At 39.2% G+C, this 26,672-nt stretch overlaps 1 protein-coding gene across 2 annotated transcripts; it reads left to right on the top strand.

Annotated features, from left to right (window-relative positions):
• Nucleotides 1-298: 298 nt before the first annotated feature.
• Nucleotides 299-19,687, top strand: MAT2B (methionine adenosyltransferase 2B). Of its 2 annotated transcripts, none has more exons than XM_040239452.1 (7): nucleotides 299-639; nucleotides 10,013-10,207; nucleotides 12,857-12,971; nucleotides 13,164-13,316; nucleotides 16,057-16,250; nucleotides 17,123-17,236; nucleotides 17,741-18,876. In XM_040239452.1, exons 1-7 carry the CDS (start codon nucleotides 610-612, stop codon nucleotides 17,909-17,911), a joined length of 972 nt encoding a protein of 323 aa, XP_040095386.1. In that variant the 5' UTR covers nucleotides 299-609; the 3' UTR covers nucleotides 17,912-18,876. The 2 variants fall into 2 exon arrangements, with proteins under 2 accessions (XP_040095386.1, XP_040095385.1); XM_040239451.1 differs by lacking the exon at nucleotides 299-639 and adding an exon at nucleotides 3,376-3,569 and having other exon boundaries at nucleotides 17,741-19,687.
• The last annotated feature ends 6,985 nt before the right edge of the window (nucleotides 19,688-26,672 follow it).

Here is a 26,672-nt window from a genome sequence, read left to right as displayed (position 1 = left end):
CTAAGCCAAATTTAAAGCTACTCCACCCACCATTTCCTCAAATGGTACAGGACATATTAATGGAAATAACCTGTTGGTTTTTAACATCTGCGTATTTTTACCCGTCCTTTGAAATAATTAATTAGAAACCACTGGAGAACTTTACCAAACGAATTCTGTTGTAATCAGGCATAACTCAATAAACTATTTCAGAATAGGAATCTATTGCATGGCCTGTGTGCTTTCCAACTGCTGGCTCTTGCTTTTCTTTCGCAAGAGAAAATTGCAAGTCTTCACAGGAAGCTTTTTGTGGTTGTATCTATATTTCTTTCTAAGTTGGTTCTCCTAATGGTTTTGATAATGGACCTTATTTGGCTGGCAATACAACATGAAACTTCTCATTGGGTATTTTCAAGACTGCCACGGGGAATCAGCTGCCAGTTTACTGCAATGTGGAATGCTGCACGAGATTCTGGGATCCGACTCAAAATGCTAATTTCAAAGGTCGAGTGAAGCTGTGGCTCACGTTTTCGCGTGCCTACGCTCTCTGCAGGCAGAACAAAGACCCAGTCCGAGAAGGCAGAAGCTGAAACCCATCTCAAATCTTTTTCCTCAGATAATTTTGGAATCATGCCTGAAATGCCGGAGAACATGGAACAGGTAAGAGTGAGCTATTCAAGAAAAGCAGTCTGGAGTTTTATAGAGTTTCTGTACAAGAATCCCAGTGAACGTCTGGGAACGTAAAAGCCGAAAAGGGTGTGTTTAAAAAAAAAAGTCATTCATTTCTTTAAGACTTATAACTTTGGGACTTGGAATAATTAAACAGCTTTAATTATTGACCCTGTATGGAGAGCTCAGCTAAGTCTCAATCGACAAAAATAACCCAAAACAGCAGTTTCACTTAACCAAATTAAAATGCATTCATATATGTGAAGGTTCTATAGAAATAACGCTTTTGTCTATAGTTGGGTGCTCCAGGCTTTCTTTGTCTTGGCAAGAAATGAACCTGCTAACATAACTTTTATCTCTAGATTGCTCTATTTAAATTTATAGACTTAGCCACCACACGAAATTGGATATTGTCTGTATAATAATGGCGTTTTTATTCATGTAGAAACTTCCATTTTTAAAAAGGATGATTAAAACCCATGTACGAAGATGTGCCCCTAGAACCATACCCAAATTTTATCTGGCAACTATTAAACCAGATCCTCAAATGTAGGCAAGTAAACTCTTTTTGTTCCTCACTCCAGATAAGGCTGCTCTGAGAATCAAAATGCTAATTGCATATGCAAGCCCTTAAATCGTCTTCGAGTAGGACAGAATTTTTTTTTTTTTTTTTTTCTGGAAAGATTAGATTGCATTACCGCTGCAACTAGAAACTTCACAAAAATTACCACTTTAAAAAAACAATCAAGAGGATCTTGGATCTGCTACCCCAACACCCACACCATTTCTTTGTTGTTTGCAAATTATGCATGTTTTCGCGTTGGAGCTTTTCTCTCAAGGACTCTAAATAATGCTAAATTGATTAACAGCCTAGAGTAAATTAAAAATAGAAAAGTGTGAAGGCTCAGTCTCTTGTTGCAGTTCAAAAGAAACTTTATTCTTACAGTAATTAGGAAATGAGTTCTTGTTGGGGGTTGGGTAAGAAAGAAAGTCACCGGACTCAGACGTGGAAAATTTTTTTTTAAAGGCTGCTTAATGTTGAGCTCTAACGTTAAACCAAAAAAGGTTTATGAAAATATGTTTTAGAAAGACCCAAGCAGTAATCACGTTTGTGGGCGACTTTTAAGGTTTTGGTATCCTGCGTGTCTGGACAAGAACAGTACAGATTTACGTTCAAATTTGGCAAAACCTATGAGAGCCATGCTCGGGTTTTTTGCGAGTAAATTTCACAGGCATCCCGGTTTTTCGGGTTTGAACTGGAAATCAGTTGCAGTTGACTAATAGGACCGCTTTTGATCTGTCACTTGAAAAAAGCGTAATCCAGGTGGTAGAAGGTTCAGCATGACTCTCTTCTCCTAGTTCTTTTACTTTTCTTGGTAGTGGAGGTTCGCCTCGCCATAGCTTGACGCTGCAACCTGTAAGGCGGTGCTTCTCAAAGGCTGATCTTGACTCTGGTTAAATTTCACTAGAATGTAGAGTCCCAGTTATTGTTTAGTCGCAAAGTTGTGTCTGACTCTGCGACCCCATGGACTGTAGCCCGCCACGCTCCTACAATAACTCATTAAGAAATTACTGATAAAAGTCCGAGAATCCTTGTTTTGAAGGGGCAACCAAATAATTCGTCCTCCAGCCCCCTACGTGTTTTTATTTTTAACTAAAGAGTTTGACACGTTCGGAATTTCACGCGTACTACTTTCTGGCATGCCAGAAAGACAAATGGGTTCTTTAAGTGTTAATGACGCAGATATCCGGAGAAGGCAATGGCACCCCACTCCAGTACTCTTGCCTGGAAAATCCCATGGACGGAGGAGCCTGGTGGGCTGCAGTCCATGGGGTCGCTGAGAGTTGGACACGACTCAGTGACTTCACTTTCACTTTCCTGCCTTGGAGAAGGAAATAGCAACCCACTCCAGTATTCTTGCCTGGAGAATCCCAGGGGCGGTGGAGCCTGGTGGGCTGCCATCTATGGGGTCGAACAGAGTCGGACACGACTGAAGCGACTTAGCAGCAGCAGACGCAGATATCAATACTTTTTATTTTTATTCCAGTCTCTCTTTCAATCTCTCAAGAAAAACTCTTAGTGCTGTAGAGATACAGACGCGTTGTGCCGCCTCCTCTCCCCGCTTCACTCCTCCCACCGCTTCGCTCCTCCCACCAAGACTTTAAAATGTTTCATCCCTCTTTATGGGGTTTCCCTTGTAGCTCAGTTGGTAAAGAATCCTCCCACAATGCTGGAGACCCAGGTTCGATCCCTGGGCTGGAAAGATCCCCTGGAGAAGGAAAAGGCAACCCACTCCAGTGTTCTTGCCTGGAGAATCCAATGGACAGTAGACTGCCAGGCTCTTCTGTCCATGAAATCGCAAGAGTCGGACAAGACTTGGCGACTACACCACCACCTCCATCCCGCTTTGTGTATCACGTGCCCAGTTGATTCTTAAGACACCGCACACAGTCTGGGCGATCCAATTCACTCCTTACCTAGTCGAGAAGGAAGAACACACAAGATATTCTTTACCCCGGCCCTCTGTGTCCCCCTCCCATCCCCCGCCGGCCCCTAAACAAAATTCGTATTCCCAGTTTAAGACCAGGGCCTTTGTTTCGTGTATCCCTTTAAGAGTTGGCGCGTGGGCTGGGAGCGTCCGGAACGCGCCCGCCCCCTTTCAGGGGCGTCGGCGGAGCGTGGCCAGTCAGGAAGCACGGTTTTGGCGGCGGAAGCCGGAAGCGGTGAAAGGGGGTCTGGCCTGGACCTAGGGTAGGCGGGCCGAGGGGGTTGAAGCTGCGGCCCGCCGCGATCCCGGGCAGAAGGAAGTGGCGGTCGCTGCGGCGGCGGCGGCGACTACAGCGCAAAGACGGCGGGCATGGTGGGCCGGGAGAAAGAGCTCTCTATCCACTTTGTTCCCGGGGACTGCCGGTTGGTGGAGGTGAGGGAGTCGGCCCGGGTCTTGCGGGGTGGGGAGACGTCTCGTAGTAACCGAGTGCGCAGAGCGGGAAGAGTCTAGTGGCGGGGGCTCGAGTGGTTTTCCAGACGCATCTTCCCAGAGTCGGAGGCCCTAGGAGACTAGGGCGGCGCCGCCGAGTTTGTTTACCTCGATGCATACTCTTCTGTGTTTTGTTTCTCAGCTACTGCGACAGGAAATGATTAGGTCGGGTTTCACTTTCAAGCCTCCCGTCTCTCCTCTCAGGAATGAAGAGGGGTTTCCGAGCTATTTTGACTTTTTCTAAATTTCGTTTTCACCCTTTGTTCGTATCTTTTGATCTTAGCTGTTCGTATCTCTGAGAAAAAAAGGAGCCAGGTGGCTTTTCAGAAGTAGTTACAGGATTGGAGATAAGAACTGAACGCTTAGTTTATGCATGGCACTGTTGTTCACTTTATATGCATTATTTACTTTAGTCCTCATAATTATAAGATACTGGTTTTGTTCCATTTTACAGATATTTGAGACTAAGAGAGCAGATCTTTGGTTCAAGTTCATTCAGTAAGATTGCAGCTGGGATTCAGATACAATCTCTTTGTTTCAGGCTTTGAACCACTGCAGAGATTGCATACATCTCCTCCATAAACCCCAATCTCTATTTCATTCCAGGCCCCTCAGTATTCATCAGTCCATAGGATATTTATCTAGCACTGGGGATAAGACGAATGTTCATGCCAAGATCAGTATATCTTAAGATATGAGAGAAGGTGTAAGTGATGGCTATTTTTGAGAATGCAAAATTTTTACACCTTCAAAATATAGCATATTTAGTGTTTTCAAGTCATTTTGGGATTTGGGGAGTAAAGTTAGGATGGATGGGCTGTTTGATTTTCTGTTTTGCTCATGTTTACCCCACACAGTGCTGAGTCCCTAAAGTTGCATGTTGCTTGTTTATGTATGTGTATTTGTGCACTATGTATGCATCTGTGTGTATATAAAGCTTAATCAGTTTTAACAGTGAGTTCAGGAGACAAATGAGAATGCGTTTTCCTTCATTCAAATTGCACAACCCAAAGCTTGACATGTATTTGCTTCTTTCAGAACCTGTAGAGTTAAAACTCCCTAGTGGGACTGTTTTATAATTTATGTTAGAGGAATAAACTGTGGTGGTTCCTGTTCGTATTACTGGCCGTGGGGTACAGTAGAGTGACAGTGGGAGTTTAGACCAGAGTCATCTAGGTATTTTAAAAAGTTTCTCAAAGTCCAGGAGTGTCTACTCAAAGATCTATCTCTAGGGGGATGTTGTGAGAATCAAATCAATGTGAAACTTTGCCAAATCGAAGAGGTTCTGAAAATAGCAAAGTATAATTATATTTACCACTAAAATTTAAGAAAATCCTACTTTAGATATTTGTGATATTTCACCCTTGACTTTCTCTAGTAGAAGTTAATCCAAATGTGTTAAAGTAGAAACCACTGTCGCAGAGTACTGTTATGGACCATTTAAGAGACTTTTATTGTCCTGTACCTTAGAATTTGCTGTTATTTGATTTGATGGCATAATAAGAGCTATGACTCTTCATTTATTTATATGTACTTACTTTTTCAAACATTTTGGTTTTGTGTGTGTGTGTGTATAAATCTGGTCACCTGGTGTTAACTGAATTCTATAAATCTGTGAGTTGATAGAAGAGGCAGATGCAAATTAAAGTCATGTTTAATATACTTGACTCATAAGAATAAAAATTGAGAAATAGACTTTTCAGGAAGACAGAATATCTTCAGGTCTTAATTATGCTTTGGGTTAACTCAGCAGTGGCCACAAGACTGGAAAAGGTCAGGTTTCATTCCAATTCCAAAGAAATGCAATGCCAAAGAATGCTCAAATTACCGCACAATTGCACTCATCTCACATGCTAGTAAAGTAATGCTCAAAATTCTCCAAGCCAGGCTTCAGCAGTACGTGAACCGTGAACTTCCTGATGTTTAAGCTGGTTTTAGAAAAGGCAGAGGAACCAGAGATCAAATTGCCAACATCCATTGGATCATGGAAAAGGCAAGAGAGTTCCAGAAAAACATCTATTTCTGCTTTATTGACTATGCCAAAGCCTTTGACTGTGTGGATCACAATAAACTGTGGAAAATTCTGAAAGAGATGGGAATACCAGACCACCTAACCTGCCTCTTGAGAAATCTGTATGCAGATTAGGAAGCAACAGTTAAAACTGGACATGGAACGACAGACTGGTTCCAAATAGGAAAAGGAGTATGTCAAGGCTTTATATTGTCACCCTGCTTATTTAACTTCTATGCAGAGTACATCATGAGAAACGCTGGGCTGGAAGAAACACAAGCTGGAATCAAGATTGCCGGGAGAAATATCAGTAACCTCAGATATGCAGATGACACCACCCTTTTGGCAGAAAGTGAAGAGCTAAAAAGCCTCTTGATGAAAGTGAAAGAGGAGAGCGAAAAATTTGGCTTAAAGCTCAACATTTAGAAAACGAAGATCATGGCATCTGGTCCCATCACTTCACGGCAAATAGATGGGGAAACAGTGTCAGACTTTATTTTTGGGGGCTCCAAAATCACTGCAGATGGTAATTGCAGCCATGTAATTAAAAGACGCTTGCTCCTTGGAAGAAAAGTTATGACCAACCTAGATAGTATATTCAAAAGCAGAGACATTACTTTGCCGCCTAAGGTCCGTCTGGTCAAGGCTATGGTTTTTCCTGTGGTCATGTATGGATGTGAGAGTTGGACTGTGAAGAAGGCTGAGTGCCGAAGAATTGATGCTTTTGAACTGTGGTGTTGGAGAAGACTCTTGAGAGTCCCTTGGACTGCAAGGAGATCCAAATAGTCCATTCTGAAGGAGATCAGCCCTGGGATTTCTTTGGAAGGAATGATGCTAAAGCTGAAGCTCCAGTACTTTGGCCACCTCATGTGAAGAGTTGACTCATTGGAAAAGACTCTGATGCTGGGAGGGATTGGGGGCAGGAGGAGAAGGGGACGACCAAGGATGAGATGGCTGGATGGCATAACGGACTCGATGGACATGAGTCTGAGTGAACTCCTGGAGATGGTGATGGACAGGGAGGTCTGGCGTGCTGCGATTCTTGGGGTCACAAAGAGTCAGGCATGACTGAGCGACTGAACTGAACTGACTCAGCTTTTTGTTCCTCATTTAGAGTTCCTTGAGGTGTTTGGACATTCCTGTGTTTGGCAGAAGTAAAGTAATTTATAGAGTAATGAGCCGAAATTATTTTCAAAGGAATATTTCTCTGGTTTTTAAAGAACCAAAACTGTGCTTTAAGATGCTTCAGGTGGAGTTCTGTTTATAGAGACTCAAAAGTAGAGATATTTTTGTTTGACTTCTATTAATTTCAGAGTGATGTGTATTTTATTTGCCAACTACCAAAAAACTTGCAGTCTGAATGAAAACTTCTTGTTTTGGCTTCTATACTGTGACAGAACATGCTGGTTGAGTCTCCAAAGAGAACTGTATGAAAAGAAGAAAAGTTAACTTTAAACAAAACTTTTTTCAGTTTGTTCAGATATTTTCTGTGGGAAGGGTAATATGGAAAATGTTAGAATTGTAGGATTGTAAAGCTGTAAGAGCCTTAATCATTTGTCCAAATACATACATTTACCAGCAAGTTACATTAGTAGAGTTGGAGTAACTTCTTAATGCTGCAGTTTGTGGCAGAGAAGATAAAATTTAGTCATCAAGAAACCAAGTATAAGTTCAAGGATTGAGCCATAACTCAGCATGCATTTGACTAGACGATAGAGAGAAGCAAAAGGACACCGGTTCTGTTTCCAACCTTTTTCCTTTTACTGTGGGCAAAACTTGTGACATCTTTAGATTTAAGGTTCCTTGCTTTGGAAAACTCTCACATGAGAGTTTTCAAGAAGAGGATTATGCAGAATCTCTGTTTCAGAAAATGCTTGTACTTCAGATCTCTGCTCTTTTAATACAGAAAATTATTGCACACTGACATTTGACCACTAGGTAACTATTGGACTGTTTTCTTCCAGGGAGCTTACAAATTATCCCAGGCTGTACAGAGTTTGCATCTTCCCCACACAACCACCCATACTATTTTAAAGTGAAGAATACTGTATGCCTTAAAGACCCTCACTGTGTTTGTAACTTCATCCTATATTTCATCAAATCTAAGATGCTCTCAATTGTAAGATTATCTGGACTCTTAATTAAGATGGACTGAAAAGCCAAAAAGACTGTCAAACACATGTGTAAGATGCATCTTTATTTCCTTCATTTAACAGATGATAAATGAAGAAAAAATGTGCTTCACTCACCAGTGAGGTACACAGAGATCTTATTTTACTGTTCAGTAATGTGGTTACTACAAGCATGATGTCTGGTCTTTGACTTCTTTTTCTAGTTTTCCTTTTTAAGGGGAAAAGGGTAACAAGGTTGTTAACTTCTGGAAGGGTAGATGGCAGTTTGTTTTTATTTGTTTGAGTCAGAGCTATCTTTAGGAAGGTCTTGGATGTTCCTGGAATCTCAAGTTTCCAAATCACCAGCATCAGCACCACCTGGAAACTTGTTAGACATGCCAATTATCAGGCCTCATTCCAAATCTACTGGATCTGAAAGCCTTCCAGTTGATTCCTGTCCTAGGTGAATAAAGCCCGTGAACCACTGATCCAAGAACCACTGTCTATTCCTTTCCTTCTTTAGAGTGACACGAGAAACTCAGAAGAAACCAACTTGTAGGCCTTTTATAGTATTTTCCCGGGGATCTTTATGGTATTTATCCTGTGCAAATTGTTTTCTGATTGTATCTCTACTAGACCTGGCCTATTTTAACCTCTTTAACAATTGCAGTCTTTGCAGGGCTGTTTTCTTGCCAAAAATTCAAAGAAAATATTTTGCTGGCTGAAATCTTTGTTTGCATAGATTGTTTGACTTAGAGCCAAGTTTTGCAAGAGAGAGCCTAGATGAATTTTTCTTCAGCTTCTAAAACATCTTGAAATGGGGTGAACTAAGGAAGAAATATCTTTAAAAACTTACCTTTATTCTGTTTCTGTCATCCCTTTCATTTCTGGTTTTTCCTTTGATAGACATACTTGATTTAGGTGGCCTTTCTTTTTTTTCCCTTTTTCTTTTTCAAGTATGCTGCTGCTAAATCACTTCAGTTGTGCCCGACTCTGTGCAACCCCATAGACGGCAGCCCACCGGGCTCCCCCATCCCTGGGATTCTCCAGGCAAGAAAACTGGAGTGGGTTGCCATTTCCTTCTCCAATGCAGGAAAGTGAAAAGTGAAAGGGAAGTCGCTCAGTCGTGTCCGACTCTTAGCAACTTTATGGACCGAAGCCTACCAAGTTCCTTCGTCCAGGGGATTTTCCAAGCAATAGTACTGGAGTGGGTTGCCATTGCCTTCTCTGTTTTTCAAGTATAGTCTGTTAAATTAGCTGTCTTCAGGGTTAGGGAAAAAAGATCTTTGGTTATTGTGTGTATATTTAAGGTTTTTGACAGCTCAAAATTAGGTGACTAAACCAACATTTCAAATTTAAAAGGCTTCAAGTTGATACACTAATAAAAATTGTTTTTTGTTTTGAATAGTGTTTTCTTAATTCAAATGTTTGAAGATATTTGGCATTAACCTGTCTTGGGAAGAAGGGAAATTTCTATGTAGAGATAATTGGAATTGTTTCCTAAGTAGTATTTTTTTCTTTAATTTCAGTGTGTGAGGAATTGTTCCTTTTTCACAGTAGTGACATAGATCAGTTTAAAATATTTTTTTTTCTTATCCTCTAATGTTTTATTAGTTTTAACTGGTCTAAATAGGTAAATTTAGAGTCAATGTAGGGATATTTACAAGTTTAGTTAAACTTAGAATGTTACTTCCATAAGGACCAAATTAATTTTTCTTCCACATAAATTTCTATGACATATGAAATTGTCTAATTTGGACATATCACAGTATGATAAAGTCAATGAAGTTTAAAAGAAAACTTGAGATTAAAAATTGAAGAGCAAAACTGTCGGTTTGGAAACGTGTTGGCAGAATATAACCCTAATATTTAATCAGGACAGAAATAAGTAAGCTTTAAACTGCATTTTTATAAATGGAAGAACATAAATAAAGTTGTTGGTTATTACTACTTTGGACATCATTGATCCTAAAAATAAGTTTTTCCATTATTACTGTTAGGAAATCTAAATCTGTTTGACTAGGTGATTCCTTGCAGTATCATCTTAGGTTCTTTTTCTTGGGAAGGATTATTAAAACTTTCTCTTAAGTGACATACTTATTGATGCAGTTTGATTGATCTTCGTTCTAACTTAAGACTTACACATATGGGACATGAAGCAGACAACTCAGACTTGAAATGTTCAGTGAATGAAGATGGTGGCTAATTTTGTTGAGAGGCTGTTTTCAAATTAATTAATTCTTTTCTCCTCTTTCACATTTTAGGAGGAAGTTAACATCCCCAACAGGCGGGTTCTCATTACTGGTGCCACTGGGCTTCTTGGCAGAGCTGTGTACAAAGAATTTCAGCAGAATAATTGGCATGCCGTTGGCTGTGGTTTTAGAAGAGCAAGACCAAAATTTGAGCAGGTCAATCTCTTGGATTCTAATGCAGTTCATCACATCATTTATGATTTTCAGGTATGGTTTATTTTAACACATAAGAAACTATTAAGGGGCTTCCCTGGTAGCTCAGCTGGTAAGGAAGAAACTGTTAAGAATTGTCTCAGTTCAGTCACTCAGTCATGTCCGACTCTTTGAGACCCCATGGACTGCAGCATGCCAGGCTTCGCTGTCCATCAGCAACTACCAGAGCCTACTCAAACTCAGTCCATTGAGTCGGTGATGCCATCCAAACATCTCATCCTCTGTCGTCTCCTTCTCCTCCTGCCGTCACTCTTTCCCAGCATCAGGGTCTTTTCCAATGAGTTGGTTCTTCGCATCAGATGGCCACAAGTATTGGAGTTTCAACTTCAGCATCAGTCCTTCCAGTGAACATTCAGAACTGATTTCCTTTAAGATTGATTGGTTTAATCTTAACAGTCCAAGGGACTCTCAAGAATCTTCTCCAACACCACAGTTCAAAAGCATAATTCTTCGGCGCTCAGCTTTCTTCACAGTCCAACTCTCACATCCATACGTGACCACTAGAAAAACCATAGCCTTGACTAGATGCACCTTTGTTGGCAAAGTAATGTCTCTGCTTTTCAGTGTGCTTTCTAGGTTGGTCATAGCATTTCTTCCAAGGAGCAAGCGTCTTTTAATTTCATGGCTGCTGTCACCATCTGCAGTGATTCTGTCTGGGTGATATAAAAACTAGTGTTCTCAAGGAAGTTATAGTACTTAAGCTCTAACCTATTAAGCAACAATAGTATACAGGGCACATTTTTTTTTTTTTGAGGGGGTGGAAAAGTATGTCATCCTTAAAAAATTATGTAGAGATATAGGTTGACAAAAGGCAGAAAATGAAGCATTTTGTAAAAAGCTTCTGTTTGGGAATTACTCTTCTAAGTACCACTTTCTATGCAAATCCTTTTCTTGTTTTGAGGGTAAAAACATTTGCTTATTTTTAACTGGAGGATAATTGCTTTACAATGTTGTGCTGGTTTCTGTGGTAAAACTACACAGATTAGCCGTGTCTGTGTGTGTGTGTGTGTGTGTGTCTGTCTGTCTGTGTGTCTGTGTCTGTGTGTGTGTATCCCCTCCCTCTTGAGCCACCCGCCCCATTTCTACTCTCAATTTTGTCCCGGAGCGGCGCTCCCTATGTTATATAGCAGCTTCCTGTTAGCTAGCTATTTTACACATGGTGGTATATCTGTCATTGCTACTCTCTCAATTTTGTCCTACCCTCTCCTTCCGCTATAAATCTTTTTGAAAACAGTATCTGTTACCCTTACAACACTGCAAAACAGTTGTTCTCATATCTGTTTTTGTTGTTTAGTTGCTGACTTAGTGACCCCCATTGCCTGCAGCACATCTGAAGGACAGGCTTCCCTGTCCTTCACTGTCTCCCAGAATTGGCTCAAACTCATGTCCATTGAGTCAGTGATGCCATCCAACCATCTCATTCTCTGTTGCCCCCTTTTCCTTCTGCCCTCAATCTTTCCCAGGATCAGGGTCTTTTCCAATGAGTTGGCTGTTTGTATTAGGTGGCCAGAATAGTGGAGCTTCAGCTTCAGCATCAGTCTTTCTACTGTATATTCAAGGTTGATTTCCTTTAGGATTGACTGGTTTGATCTCCTTGCAGTCCAAGGGACTCATTTCCGTTTTAGAGATCACTACAAAGGCTCAGACAGTTCAAACAACTCGTTGGCCATGGTCACAGAAAAGTTATAGAAAGAATTAGGTTTTGTTACAACTCTTGAGTAACAGGTGAAATCAGGAATTCAGGTTCTTTCTAAAAATATGACCCAAAGAACACTGCATCAGAATCACTTGGGAAACTTGTTCTTATGTCTCATTCCCAGAGGTTTGCACTCAGTAAGCCTACGGTAGAGCCTGGGACTGCACATTTTAAGAACCATCCCAGCTTACGCGCATGTAAGTTTGAAAGCAACTTTCAGATCATGCTTCTTCAAGCAGTTTCTGAGAAGGAGGAAGTTTCATGTGTGGGTACATGAACCCTTCTGATCACTGGTCTTCCCAAATCTTGACTCTGACTCAGCTCCTCTGGGACGTAGATGCCCAGTCTCTACCAAGGGCCTTCACGTCACACAGTATTGAAATGGTCTCTTTACATACTCATTTTTTCCATTAGATTGTGAAATCCTTGATCCTCACACACTGCTTAGCGTATAAGTAGTATACTTAAATACTTAACTGGCAATATAGTTTTTATGGATGCTTAATTGTCTTTAAATGATGGAGTTAAAGAGATTAGAATTTATGAATTTAATTTGCAATTGCTATTCCTCTCCCTTTCCCACAGACTTAACTAAGTATTTAGGTCATATGAATGACATAAATGATTGCCCTTTTCTCCCGCTCAGATGAGGGGATGAAGCTTATTTTGATTTAGAAGCCTAGTTGTTGCCCCAGAGTTTTGTCTGATTTTTGCCTAGGGATTGCTCGATTGCTCTTTCCTTCTCAGGGCCTATATATATTTTTAAGGAAGTTTGAACGTTGAAAAAGGGAAATGTGACAAAACCACATTAAAAATTAGAATGATTCTTTAGTTGAAGGAATGTTTTAATAAACATGTTTCTTTGAATTAATTTACTGTTGGAAGGCTATAGTTCTTCTGTTTTTATTCCTTTTTGAGCTAAAAACACATCAATGCTTAACTTCTAGCCCCATGTCATCGTACATTGTGCAGCAGAGAGACGGCCAGATGTTGTAGAAAATCACCCAGATGCTGCTTCTCAACTTAACGTGGATGCTTCTGGGAATTTAGCAAAGGAAGCAGGTAATGAAGACTTTATAAAATCTTCATAAAAATTAAGTGATTGCTGAGGGTGCAGATATTAAAGTTTTGTAGATGGCTTATAAGAAATTTGTTATACTTTTGATGAATAAGCTATTACAACTTCCGGTAAACCATCAGGTTGTATAGTAATTTAATAGATTGTTTCCTCTCTTTTTTTTTTTTTTTTGGTAGCTGCAATTGGAGCATTTCTAATCTATATTAGCTCTGATTATGTTTTTGATGGAACAAACCCACCTTATAGAGAGGAAGACATACCAAATCCCCTAAATCTATATGGCAAAACAAAATTAGAAGGAGAAAAGGCCGTCCTGGAGAACAATTTAGGTAAGACACATCTCTTTAGTTAGCTCTCTGACTCTTTTTGAGGATTCCTTTTTGTTTAAGATTTGTGTGTATGTGTGTCTGTATCTTAATTTTTACAATATTTATTTAGTTGTTTTTCTTTATTTGACTGTGCTGGGTCTTAGTTGTGATGTATGGACTTAGTTGCACTGTGGCATGTGGGATCTTAGTTCCTGGACCTGGGGTTCAACCCACATCTCCTGCATTGGAAGGCGGATTCTTAACCACTGGACCACCAGGGAAGTTCCTTTTGTTTTTTAAATTAGTCAAGGAGCATAAATCCATTGGAGAAAAACTAGGGAATGTAGTTAACAAGAAAAACAAGAATTTTTGAAATCCTGAAGAATTTATGAATCCTTTCAGACCATTTCCAGTATCAGTATGTACATGAATACCATTATAGATAGAAAGTAAATCAGATTTTTGTAATATTTAAAAAAAAATAGGTCAGTATCATTTTTCTTAGATTGCAGTATTCTGTTATTTGTATGGTTACATTTTTTTCCCTGTGTTTGTATATCCACAGTCATTTGTATGGTTTTTCTTTTTTCCTATGTGTTTGTATATATACACACACACATTAATGTGTTAATTATTAAAAAAAACAACCTCCTTAAACTTTTTTTTTTTAATCTTAGAACTGTAGAGTTCTCTTACAGTGCTTCGTCAGAGAAGCACTAAATGTGATTATGGAAGTATTTTTTGTGGATTTATAAACATCTATGCATATTGTTTTATAAACTGATTTTTCTCCCCCCACATACATGGATTTCAGTTCTTATGGAGCCCTCTCTAGGATATCTTTTTCATTTCAATGGCTGCATAATATCTGATTTAATGCTCCTTTGCACTGAAACTACTGCCTTAGACTGTACTACATCCTTGAGAAACATCCCCTACTGTACATACCATGTTAACACATAGGGTTTTTTTATTATTATAAATTATCCATTGGAAATCATCTTTGAATATATGTTAGTATACAGCTGACCCTTGTACAGCTTGGGGATTAGTGTTGCCAACCCATGCATAGTTGGAAATCCATGTGTAACTTTAGATTCCAGAAACTTAATTGCTCACAGCCTACTCTTGACAGAGGGTCTTCCCTGGTGCCTCAGTGGTGAAGAACCCTCCTGCTAAAACAGGAGATGCAGGTTCGATCCTTGGGTCAGAAAGATCCCTGGGAGTAGGAACTGTCAACCCATTCCAATACTCTTGCCTGGGAAGTCCTGTGGATGGAGGAACCTGGTGGGCTACAGTCCATGGGGTCACAAAAAAGTCAGACACAACTTAGCAGCTAAACAGCAGCTCTTGTCCCAAGCCTTACTAAAGCATAAAGAGTTAATTTACACATATTTTGTGTGTTATATGTATTATATATTATTCCTAAAGTAATCTTGAGAGAAGAAAACATTTAAAAAATCATAAGAAAATACATACAGTATTGTATCAACACTAAGTTTACCTAAGTTTACGAGATGAATTGTCTGTCAGTAACTACATTAGTGTTTTATATGGTACAAAACACTATACATGTCATGTGTTACTAAGACTACACATCAAAAATGAAGATAATCTGAGAAGAAATTTATATTTATTTACAGGTATGATTCAGGAATCAGTAAGGAAGAAGCAGTAAACGGTAGCCTAGTGTAATCAGTAATGATTGCTTCATGGTAGCCTCGCCTATACACTAGTGAATGAATCATTCTAAAACTATTGGCATAGGTATTGTAGTCATTCATTATACAGCTAAATACTGTTAATTTTTTTTTTTAAACCACTTACCTGTGATGATAGACTGATACAGAGTTTTTCTAGTTATAAGAGAGACGAGACATACTGTATGGTAATGTAACTCTTTGAAAGCGAAGTTATGAAAACACTAAGAAAACACGTTAACCTTATATTAAATATCACTCACCTTATGCCTATGTAAGGATAGGCTATCCACTTCAGTACATCTTATCCATGATATTTTACATGAAAAAAGTTGCATATAAATGGAACCACACTGTTCAAATCTGTGTTATTCGTAAGTCATCTGCCCAGCTCTTTAGTAAGTTAATTTAAAATAGTTTTCGTTGAATTTCAGTTAGTGTAAATTATCTAGTCTGTTATAACTCCTTAGTATTGACCAACATAAAATACCTCATAATTCCTTAGTCAGTGATTTCAAGGGCTATGTGGTGAAAACTCATATACCCTTTATACAGATTTCACCAGTTGTTAATGTTTTGGCACATGTTTTACATGTACACTGTTTTTTTCCTGAACTCATAGAATTTCACCCCAAAAGACTTTACCATGTATCTTCAAGAAGGATGTTCTTTTCATAATTAAAATGCAGTTATTACACTTAGGAAATTTAGCATTAATGCAATACACAATCTATGTAGGAATTTTGTCCCCAAAATGTCCTTTATTGCATGTATTTTTTTAATCTAGGAATAATCAGGGATCACTTGTTGAAATTGTCATGATCAGTTTTATTTTTAATGGCCACAGTAATGAAGAAATTATATAATTATAAAAATACCCCACATAACAGAGACATTTAAAAATATTCCAGATCACATTTGTTTAAATAGGGGAGCTGTGTCATTCTGGTATATTGTACATTTTCTGTGATAATGTATTTTAAATCTATACACTCTGATCTTACAGCAAGACTTAAGAACCAGTGAGCTTTGAAATAGTATCTGCTTTTATTACTGTCTAGGAGCTGCTGTTTTGAGAATTCCTGTTCTGTATGGAGAAGTTGAAAGGCTTGAGGAAAGTGCTGTGACTATTATGTTTGATAAAGTACAGTTCAGCAACAAGTCCGCAAACATGGACCACTGGCAGCAACGGTTCCCCACACACGTCAAAGATGTGGCCAGCGTGTGTCGTCAGTTAGCAGAGAAGAGGATGCTGGTGAGAATCGAAGTGCTTTTTTAAACATTTAGAAGGACACCAAGCAAAAGTAGTTAGTTGGATAGTAGCTGTATTTATGAATAATAAAAATTTTAAGCTGTTATAGTTGATTTTATTTCTCAAATACTATAGACTCCATTTGTCATTCTCTTACTGCAATAAAACTGAAAACTTGTATTTTTCTTTGCCTGATGTCTTGTAAGAAGCCTGTCTTAAATAATGAGTGACGTCTATTTAAGATCTAGGTAGTGGCACAGAAGAACCTTAATCGTTTCAGCCACTGTAAGAATAATTTATAATTATTCTTTTAGATATTTGAACAATAGTTCATTTTAGGTATTTGAAAAAGTTAGAGCTAAATAGAATATCTACAGAAAGAAAAATTAGAGACTGAGTTATTTTAGAATATTTATAGTAGCATGACTGGTTTTTTTTAATGGCATCAAAATTTGTATTTAAAAAAAATATGTACCATGACAATATTTAAGGATGTTATATGACTAATTAACTCATCTTGAAAAATGGTTCTGTTAAGTTTTGGTGTTAGCTTCTTAGGATAATTGAAAATGGTAATTGAATTGGTCTGTGTTTAATAAAAATCTGTAATCATTTTACGATTTCCACTAAATAAAATCAGAGCCACTAACAATTTATTTTAAAAAAATTCTTCAGGCTAAATTCTAGAAATTGATTTCCATTTTTAACTGGGGAGATTTATAGGAATTTGATTTTAGATATCATGTGTAGAGCATTCCAGAAAAGTACAATGCATCATTTCCTGGACCTTTTTAAGTTAGTTGTCTTGTCACAGTTGCTATTCCACTCAACTCAGAAAGTTTGAAACCAGTTTGAACTATTTGTGTTCTTGTCAGGATCCATCAATTAAGGGAACCTTTCACTGGTCTGGCAACGAACAGATGACTAAGTATGAAATGGCGTGTGCAATTGCAGACGCCTTCAACCTCCCCAGCAGCCACCTAAGACCGGTAAGTACATGGCATTTAGAACCTTACTTGGAAATTCCCTGGCAGTCCAGTGTCTGGGACTCGGCACTTTCACCGCTGAGGCCCAGATTCAATCGTTGGCCAGGTAACTAAGATCCCTCAAGCTGTACTCAGCCAAAACAAACAAACAACCAAACAGGTAACCTTCTTACTTCTTGGAAGTCAGGTCCATCACTGTTGTGTTCTATGGATAACATTTTTCTTGCTGTTTAGAAGTATTGGATAACTTTAAATTCCAGCACTGAAAGTGAACTTTGCTTGTATGTTGGCAGTTTCTATTGTTAAATTTCTCTAAATTGCCGTGTATAAAGGAGCCCATGTGTATTGATGAAGTTTATAGAAAAAGTGCTTTCTTGATTGTGGCAGATGTTTTATTTATTTTTCTAGGGATCAAATCATATTTCTTGCACTGAGGGCAAAGGGAGAATGTAAAACCTCATCATGGGGCTTCTCATTTGTTTTTGATTTTGTGTGTTTGTTTTAAAGATAACTGACAGTCCTGTTGTAGGAGCACAACGTCCGAGAAATGCTCAGCTTGATTGCTCCAGATTGGAGACCTTGGGCATCGGCCAGCGAACACCATTTCGAATTGGAATCAAGGAGTCACTCTGGCCTTTCCTCATTGACAAGAGGTGGAGACAGACGGTCTTTCATTAGTGTATGTGTGGTGGTGGGGGTGGTGGTCGTGTTTTTTAAAATGAGAAGTCAAGAAGTCATGGCACTTTTTAAAGAAAAAAGGAAATAGTTTTGTATGAGTGCTCTTCAATTGTGACTCATGATCTTTCAGGTAAATGATGCTCTTGCACTAGTGAAATTGTCTAGGGCAACTTAAGGGCAATAATGCCTTGTTTGAAGTAATGATTTTCTCATTTTGTTCTGCCTCAGATTTGCTGTGTGAATATAGTAAATTATGATTTTCAAGTATTTGAGAGCCAGGATGAAACACATCTGCTGTAGACTTTGGAGGGGCGGGGGAGAAGAAATGCATTGTTCATTCCTATAAATAACCTCTACATTTTCAGGACTTTTACAACTGTTGATCCTTTTATGTTTTAAATTGTGTTAAATAGCATACAAATCATTGGTGTTCATTGTTTGCTTTGCTTGAGTTCAGATCAAAATGTTTGAGAAAGAAACTTTATTTTTGCAACCTAAGTACAGTTTTTATGCTTGAGATATTTCAACATGTTCTGTATATTGGAACTCCTGCAGCTTGATACCTCCTGCTTTTGTAGCAGTGAAAGGTGAATGTTTGAGAGAGAATGTGTGTATGTGTATGTATTTTTTAAATATATATGAAACTGTCCTTTCCACTCCATGTCACTAAGTGATATTTCATATGTGCAGTTATACCAATAGTAATGGGCCTTGTAAGTCTTTTGACCATTCATGAATAATAATAAATACGTATTGCTGGCATGGTAATGCTTAGTTTTCTTGTATTTACTTCTCTTTTTTGAAATGTAAAGACCAGATATCTAAACTGTTTTGTTGCTATAATTTTTAAAATTTCCTTCTTATCATGTAAAATTACCTTCTTATCTGATGCAGAATATAGTTAATGTACATTAAAATACAAAGCACAGTAATAAAATGAGCCCTGGTGAATCTACCACGTGAAATCTAGACTGTTACAGACACTGTATTTACTTGTGCCCACTGATTTTTCTTAATGAAAAGTAAATAACTATACCCTTGTAATATATTTACAAAGAATGTTCCTTTTGAAGAATGCAGAGTATTTGAATGTGTTTTCTGTACCAGGTAATAGTCAGGTTACTTTGACCTCAACAGTATTTTTGGTCGTTAATAAGGAAGCAGAAAGAAAGAATAACAAGTGAGCCTTGGCTTCTATTCAGAGTTAGTACAAATCCAGTTTTCAGATTTTCTGATTTCACTTGTGAAGTATTCTTTCCCTAGATTAAAATCTTATTTCATTGGACAAAAACTATTTCTAATTTACTTAGAATTTGGGGTTTAGAGGGGATCAGGTCTGGGTGATTTGGTTAAAGCCTCAGTTCCCAAACCATGGTATGTTTTATTAGGAACTAGGGTAATTTTACTGCTACGAGTGCTATGCTGGACCCACTGAAATAGAGTTTCTGAAACTGATGACCTGCTGATGTAGTTGTAAATGTTCTTCAGGTCCTTCTGAAGTAACCAGCCTGGGACTTGTATTTGGCAACCACTGAAGCATTCTGGGTTTGTTTTTTTTCCTTGGTTACACTTCACTTCGCATAGTACTCAATTCAGATTTTCACAGTAAAAATTTTTTTCTTCTCTAGCTGGACCTGATCCTCTTTAAACCCCAAGTTTTTCATCAGTGGAAGAAAGAAATGTAGTTCAAATCTGGCATGTTACTCTCTATCTATGTTCATACTCTCAGCATCCCTTTTTTATTTAGATAGCAAAATACATATTTTACTACATTTATTTTGTGTGTGTGTGTGTGTGTGTTGCTTTTTCATTTAAAATACCTTGGAATTTATATAGTTACAAAGAATGTCCTTTTTTTCCCCTATTCAGTTTGAAATTTCAGTCTCAGAAAAGTTGCCATAATGCCACACAGTGTAACTCCCTTTCCATATTACCCAGCTCTCAGCATTGAGCCATATTTTTCCTGTCATTTATTCTTTCTTTTCTTTTCTTTTTTTTAACACATGCATGCATGATATATGTGTTTTTTTCCTGGGCCATTTAAGAGTAAGTTGGAGTCATGATGCCTAATCACCTACTCAGGATCTAAACTTAAGTGCGTTTTTTAAAGATAAGAGTACATGTCCACATAACTATAATAGAAGCATCGAAGTCAAGAAGATGACATCAGTACGATGATCTCCTCTAATCCATAGACCCTATTCACAGTTGTCCTAGTGATGTCCTTTCTAAGTCTATCCAATCCAGGATTATACATGGCATTTCTTACTTGCTTTAGCTTCGGTCTGGAATAGTTCCTTAGTTTTTTTCCCCCTTCATGAAGACTTGACATTTTTGACATCTCTACATAAAGAAATCAATGACTCACGTCGATGCTTCCAGTTCTGGTGTTGCTCCACAGTTTATTTAGCTTCTGTCTTCTCATAGGTACTTTCTTTGACAATGAGAAACACAGCTCCCATTAGTTTCAACATTCGCTCAAGTCATTTATAAGAGCCATTCTTGGTTCACACCAAGTCCCCTCCTGTTCGCCTCACCACACAGGTCTCCATGAGCCAGTTGAGTATCCCTGACCCCTGGGCCATGGCCTTGATGCCAGTGACCATGTGGGCCACTGCACCTTGTCGAGGACCTCGTCCCAGCCCAAGAGGCACTGTCAGCGGCCGCCACAATCCAGTGTATACCAGATTACCAAAGAGAGAACCAGGTAGTCTTTTGTGGCTGCGTTTACTCCCTTTTATCAGTGGCTGAATCAGTTTATTTAATCAGTTTCTTACTGATGTGCTTTTGAGTGTGTGGAGTCTTTATAGTCTTCTGCCTTTTCTTTTTATTGAAATGTGTTTGTTTTACAGTGTTGTGTCAGTCTCTGCTGTACAGCAGGGTGACTTAGTTGTTTGTGTGGAATGTTATAGCAGGCTTTTGTGAGCCCAGTGCCTACAATTCCAGTTCCCTAGTTTGTTACAGAACTCACAAAACATAACCTTTTGAAATGTAAACTGGACTTGGAGGCTTCAAATTTAGTATGAGATGCTAAAACTTAACCTAGGAAGAGTCAAACATTTGGGCTTGTTGAAGAGCAGGAAATAGTTTCTTTTTTCTTCTTATACTGTATCAGCCCCAGACTTTATGTGCTGAGTATGTAAGTCATTGGATAGTTGAACAGATAATGAGGGTTATTGACTACAGAACTCATCTTCTATAGTTATAATTTATAGTTGAAACCAGCGGATGAGGATAGTGCAAGTCGCTCAGGTTGTGTCTGACTCTTTGTGACCCCATGGACTATACAGTCCTTGGAATTCTCTGGGTCAGAATACTGGAATGGTCAGCCTTTCCCTTCTCTAGGGGATCTTCCCAACCCAGGGATCAAACCCAGGTCTCCCGAATTGCAGGCGGATTTTTTACCAGCTGAGCCACAAGGGAAGCCCAAGAATACTGGAGTGGGTAGCCTGTCCCTTCTCCAGCAGATCTTCCTGACCCAGGAATTGAACCGGGGTCTCTTGCATTGCAGGCAGATTCTTTACCAACTGAGCTATCAAGGAAGCCCACAGACAAGAATGGATGATTGAAATAAAAAAGAAAAAACTGCTATATGAGCTAAGACCGCATGAGATGGCACTTTTGTTTATCTGATGTATTTACATGTCTCTCAGCAGCATGAGGAAGAGTCATGTGCTTAGTCTGTTTTCTTCTCTATTAGAGAAGCGTAGCTTTGTTAAGCTGTCTGGTAATCCTTGGCTGTCTGATCATGATTGAGAGTGAGACAATGAAAGGACAGTTGGAACTGCTGAATATCTGTGTAGGAGGACTGTCACGTGCATTGTAGGATGATTGATAGTACCTTTGACCTCACTAGACACCAGCCACACCTGTGTAATCAAAAATGCTTCCAGACATCACCCGGTGTTCTTTGGGAGTAAGGTCATCCCAGAGGAGAACAACTATTCTAGGACCATGTGAGTGCTTCCAATTGTTAGATGGGGGTCGGGTTGTGGCTCCTATTATCATTATTTTCAGGTTTTTCCTCTTGGGCAGGTCAGATTCCTCAGAAAAGGGTCTTCCAGTCCCCTGCTTGGAGGGCAAAGGCCTGGGCTGCCAGTGGTCTGGTGACTAGTGAGAGAGGAAGCCTGAGATCTGTACTATTACTAAAGCATTTTAGGCGGAGTGTATCAGAGTGAAAGTCTGATCACAAAACATACGTTGTCAGAGGGAGCAGAGCACTAAACACATCACTGACGCTGAAGATAGAAAGGGTCAGAAGGTGATCAGTCTGGGGCGGGTGCCCACAGTGTCCAGGAATTCCCATACCATCCTCTTCCTACTGGAGTTAATACAGCTTAGAGATTCCATAATTAGTAGCATAGAGGACTGCTGTTAGAGCCAAGTTTGCCTTTTGTATAACAGTCTTTCTTAAGAGTGTGCAGTTCATCCAGTAGACACCTAGACCCAAGATGTTGAACTCCTTGCTAGATTATGTTAGAGTTCCCACACAGCTCAAAGTCCTGAAGTTAGCATTCCACTTTGATTATATTCACTTCTGACTGGAGTTGGATACCTCCATCCTCAACCCCTCCCATCTCACCTCCAGTACTCCTCACCAGAAGTCATCTGTGTTAAGACTATCCAGAGGACAGACGTGCTGAAATCTGGAGGTGTTGGGAAGGGGATCTGGAAATGTAGTTTCGTGCATTTTTCTCTACTGTCTTCCATCCCTTTCACCCAAGATTGGGAGCTTTGGTTCTGAGTCTTTGTAGGGTTTTCAGAGTAAATTGCTTTGGTTCTCAGCTCTTGCTACCATTGGCTACATTTCAGCTCTGGGGGTGGTGGGGTAGGGGGGGTTGGTTAAATCCTTTACCATAGTTTACTTGGTTTCCAGCTTCCAAAGTTTTGTTACTTTTGTTTCATTTTGTTTTTCCTGTCCTTGTTATTTTGTGTCTATATATATTTAACTAGGGTTTTGGGAGGAAACAAAATTTCATACATGTATTCTATCTACCATTTTAAAATGGAACATCATACTTTTGTTGATTTTATAGACTTAGATGGTGAATCTCCTGATCATCATTATGAACTGAAGGCTCCTGATTTTCTTTAATTCTATGTTTTCCATAACAGTTCTTGTGATCTGGGTCACTTTTATTCTTTTATTTCTTTGGGAAAGTTAATACACTGGAACATAGTATCTTAGAAAAGGACATCCATCGGTTAATGCAAGTGAAAGCACCAAAGTAACCTTTTAATTTTGGCTATTAATATTGCCTGCACTCACCTGGAATAAGTGATTTTTATTTTCCTATCATTTTGGAGTATCTTTTATTTGAAAAGATTTAAATATTCCTTGAGCTCCTGTGGACTTCTTATATTACAGACTGCCAAGGCTAAGCTTTAAAATTGAGAACAATCAATTCTGTGATTCCTGCCAAGAGCAGTTCTTGAGAGATGATACAGGGTCAGCACGGCATATTAACATTGTTGATCTAAAACAAAGCTAATAATTTTTATCCAATGCCCTGATGTTCTTAAGTTAGTAATGTCAGCTTCCTAAAAGGACACTAGAGTCTTTTATATTTTCCATTTGTGAGATATAATTTAATTTTACTTAAGCCAGCAGTATTTCCATTGCACAGGGTGAAAGTGAAAGTGAAGTCGCTCGTGAAGTCGCTCAGTCGTGTCCGACTCTTTGTGACCCCATGGACTGTAGCCTACCAGGCTCCTCCCTCCATGGGATTCTCTAGGCGGGAGTACTGGAGTGGGTTGCCATTTCCTTCTCCAGGGGATCTTCCCGACCCGGATCGAACCCAGGTCTCCTGGATGCCAGGCAGACACTTTAGCCTCTTAGCCACCAGGGAAGTCCATAATACGATAATACAAATCATATTAATCTTGTGTTACAAAAATGATCTGGATACCAGAATAGAGTACTATGCTTTAGACAGTGTATTGTTTTTCTGGACGCTTTCAACAAACGACTACCAATATAGTGGCTTAAACAACTCAAATGTATTATTTCATAATTGTGTAGTTAACTCTGACACAGGTCTTATTGGGCTGAAATCAAACTGTCTTTCTTTGAACAGACTTCATTCCTTTCCAGAGGCTCTGGAGAATAATAAGTTTTCCTGCTCATTTGGGTTGCTTGTAAATTCAGTTTCTGGCATCTGTGGGAATGAAGTCCACATTTTGTTGCTAGTTATAAACTGAGGGGCTGTTCCCAACTTATAGAGGCCACCACTTTCCTTGGCTCCTGCCTCCTCCTCTCTTCAAAGCCAGCTGCAGTGGGTTGAGTCCTCAGGTCGAATCTTTCTAACCCTTCTGTCTTATCTCTTGAACCACAGTTGGGAAAAGTTCTCCAATTTTAAGGATGCATCTGAGTAGATGGGGTATCTCCCAGTGGTCCAGTACAATCTCCCCATCTCAAGGTCAGTACCCTTCACATCTACAAAGTCTATAATGCCTTATAAGGTTCCAGGTGTCAAGGTGTGGACATCTGTAGGAACCATAATCTGCCAACCATGTATATTATATAATAGTTCTATAACTAAAAAATGGAATTATTTAGAATTCACAGCTTGAAAACTCAAGGTAAAACGGTTCTAAAAAAGTGTTCCATCATTTGCTTTAATTGTTAAGTGGTGGTTTGCAGAAACACAACCAGCTTTTGACAGTTTCTTCTCCTCCCCAAATTTGGTTATATTTTATTTAATCTTTGCTTAGGATTCTTCAGAATAAAAATACTATACTTTGGTCCATTTGTAAATAAGGACTGCATCTTCCCCCACCCCCAAGGTGACCAAACATTGGAATGGGGCAGATAAAAATGAGGCATCTTCTTCCTACTATTCTTAGACATTGCTGTTTAAACGGAAACCAAGTTAAAATAGAGATACTGAATAGCCTAAGAGGCAATTGTTGCCTTTCTTTGCTATCTCTTACACATAAACTTCAGCATGTGATCCTTAGGCAGACTGGCAATATTGTCTACTGTCTTTTATCATCCTCCAAAAAGCTGTTGATTATCTTGGAAGGGCTTCAAAAGCAATTAAGAAAATCCCTTATGTCAAGTTACATTTCAGACAGGACAAATTAGATGTATGGGGAAATGTCCTGATAAAGTACTCGAGAAATAATGAATCTTTGTACAGTTTGTAATTGCTCCTACAAAAAAATTTACAACTTGAATGAGGCTGTTAACCTGCGACTGGAAACTCAGAGATGTTGTTTTTTTTTTTTTTTTCCCTATTAAAAATGCAAATACCTCGTGAAAATGAGCCCAGAGCATTTTTAAATGTCCAAACTGTAATTCAAAACATTATTTATTACATTTTTGTCCTGGCTTTTTACTGCATCAATAAGCTGCTTTATAAGTGCTGAGTTTTAAACCAGCAGCTCTGCAACAAAAAAATGGCCGATTGGACTCACTAATGTAGTGCGGGCCCTGAAGGGAGGCTTGGCTCCAGAATTAAGTGTGAGGGTTAGCATCAATGCCACAAGAGAATAGGGGTGGATGGTGACTGAAGGCATTGATTTGTTTGAGTGTTCATGAGATTATTGTACTTGGTTTCAACTTTATGCATTAAAGATAGGTGATCTTCAATCTGCATAACCCGATCCCTGTGGCTACAGAATAGTACATGCTTCTGGGATGGCTCATCATGAGTTGGTGGGGACAGAGGTTAGTGGGTTGGGTGCTGGAGGCTGGGGATACTCTGTCAAAAATAGGGATCATACAGATAGAACCCTTTATAATCACAATGCTGGGAAATTCAAATACACTTTCCTTGCCTCAGGAACTGCTCTTTCCCACTGAATAAAGTGATTTTCTTCCAGATTACTTGGATTTTATCTTTCCTTTCCTAACTTTTGAAGTATGGATGTACCCGCTGCTAATTTTCCTCCTGTGATAAACATTAGCAAGTGGGAAGTTATTAAAGGGTTGTTATACAGTATTCATAGACCACTTTTATTTGTGAAACCATTTGAAGATTTCTTAAATATGAACCGTTTCCAAATAATCTTGGGCTCATTTTTTATCTTCTTGATCCAAATCCCATGGAAGCAAACCAATCATGAAACTCTGCAAAAAGTCATTGGAAGCCCCAGGCTCGGAACCCAGCTGTGGAGCATGAACTATTAGGTTCTGTGCTGCTGGAAGCTTTGAGTAGCTGAACCATGGGGATTGAAACTCATTTAGAAATCCAAGTTGGTGCTTTGTTTCCAGAAGGCTTTGCCTGAGCTGAGGAAGGTAGACTAAACCTCTCATTCAGTTTTGTTCAGTTCAGTCACTCAGTCGTGTCCGACTCTCTGCGACCCCATGAATTGCAGCATGCCAGGCTTCCCTGTCCATCACCAACTCTCGGAGTTCACTCAAACTCAGGTCCATTGAGTCGGTGATGCCATCCAGCCATCTCATCCTCAGTCGTCCCCTTCTCCTCCTGTCCCCAGTCCCTCCCAGCATCAGAGGCTTTTCCAATGAGTCAACTCTTCACATGAGGTAGCCAAAGTACTGGAACTTCAGCTTTAGCATCATTCCTTCCAAAGAACACCCAGGGCTGATCTCCTTTAGAATGGACTGGTTGGATCTCCTTGCAGTCCAAGGTACTCTCAAGAGTCTTCTCCAACACCACAGTTCAAAAGCATCAATTCTTTGGCTCTCAGCTTTCTTCACAGTCCAACTCTTACATCCATACATGACCACTGGATAAACCATAGCCTTGACTAGACGGACCTTTGCTGGCAAAGTAATGACTCTGCTTTTGAATAT

Source organism: Oryx dammah, unplaced genomic scaffold (genome assembly GCF_014754425.2).
Source record: "Oryx dammah isolate SB20612 unplaced genomic scaffold, SCBI_Odam_1.1 HiC_scaffold_5, whole genome shotgun sequence".
Lineage (NCBI taxonomy): Eukaryota > Metazoa > Chordata > Mammalia > Artiodactyla > Bovidae > Oryx > Oryx dammah.
Note: the sequence above shows the minus strand (reverse complement) of the source record. Positions and strands in the feature narration are given on the sequence as shown.

Excerpts from the sequence above, each read along its gene's own strand:
- MAT2B (XM_040239451.1), top strand. The coding sequence starts at position 3,507 with ATGGTGGGCCGGGAGAAAGAGCTCTCTATCCACTTTGTTCCCGGGGAC. Across the intron at positions 3,570-10,012 it reads GGGACTGCCGGTTGGTGGAG|GAGGAAGTTAACATCCCCAA; the intron begins GTGAGGGAGTCG and ends TTCACATTTTAG. Across the intron at positions 12,972-13,163 it reads GAATTTAGCAAAGGAAGCAG|CTGCAATTGGAGCATTTCTA; the intron begins GTAATGAAGACT and ends TTTTTTTGGTAG.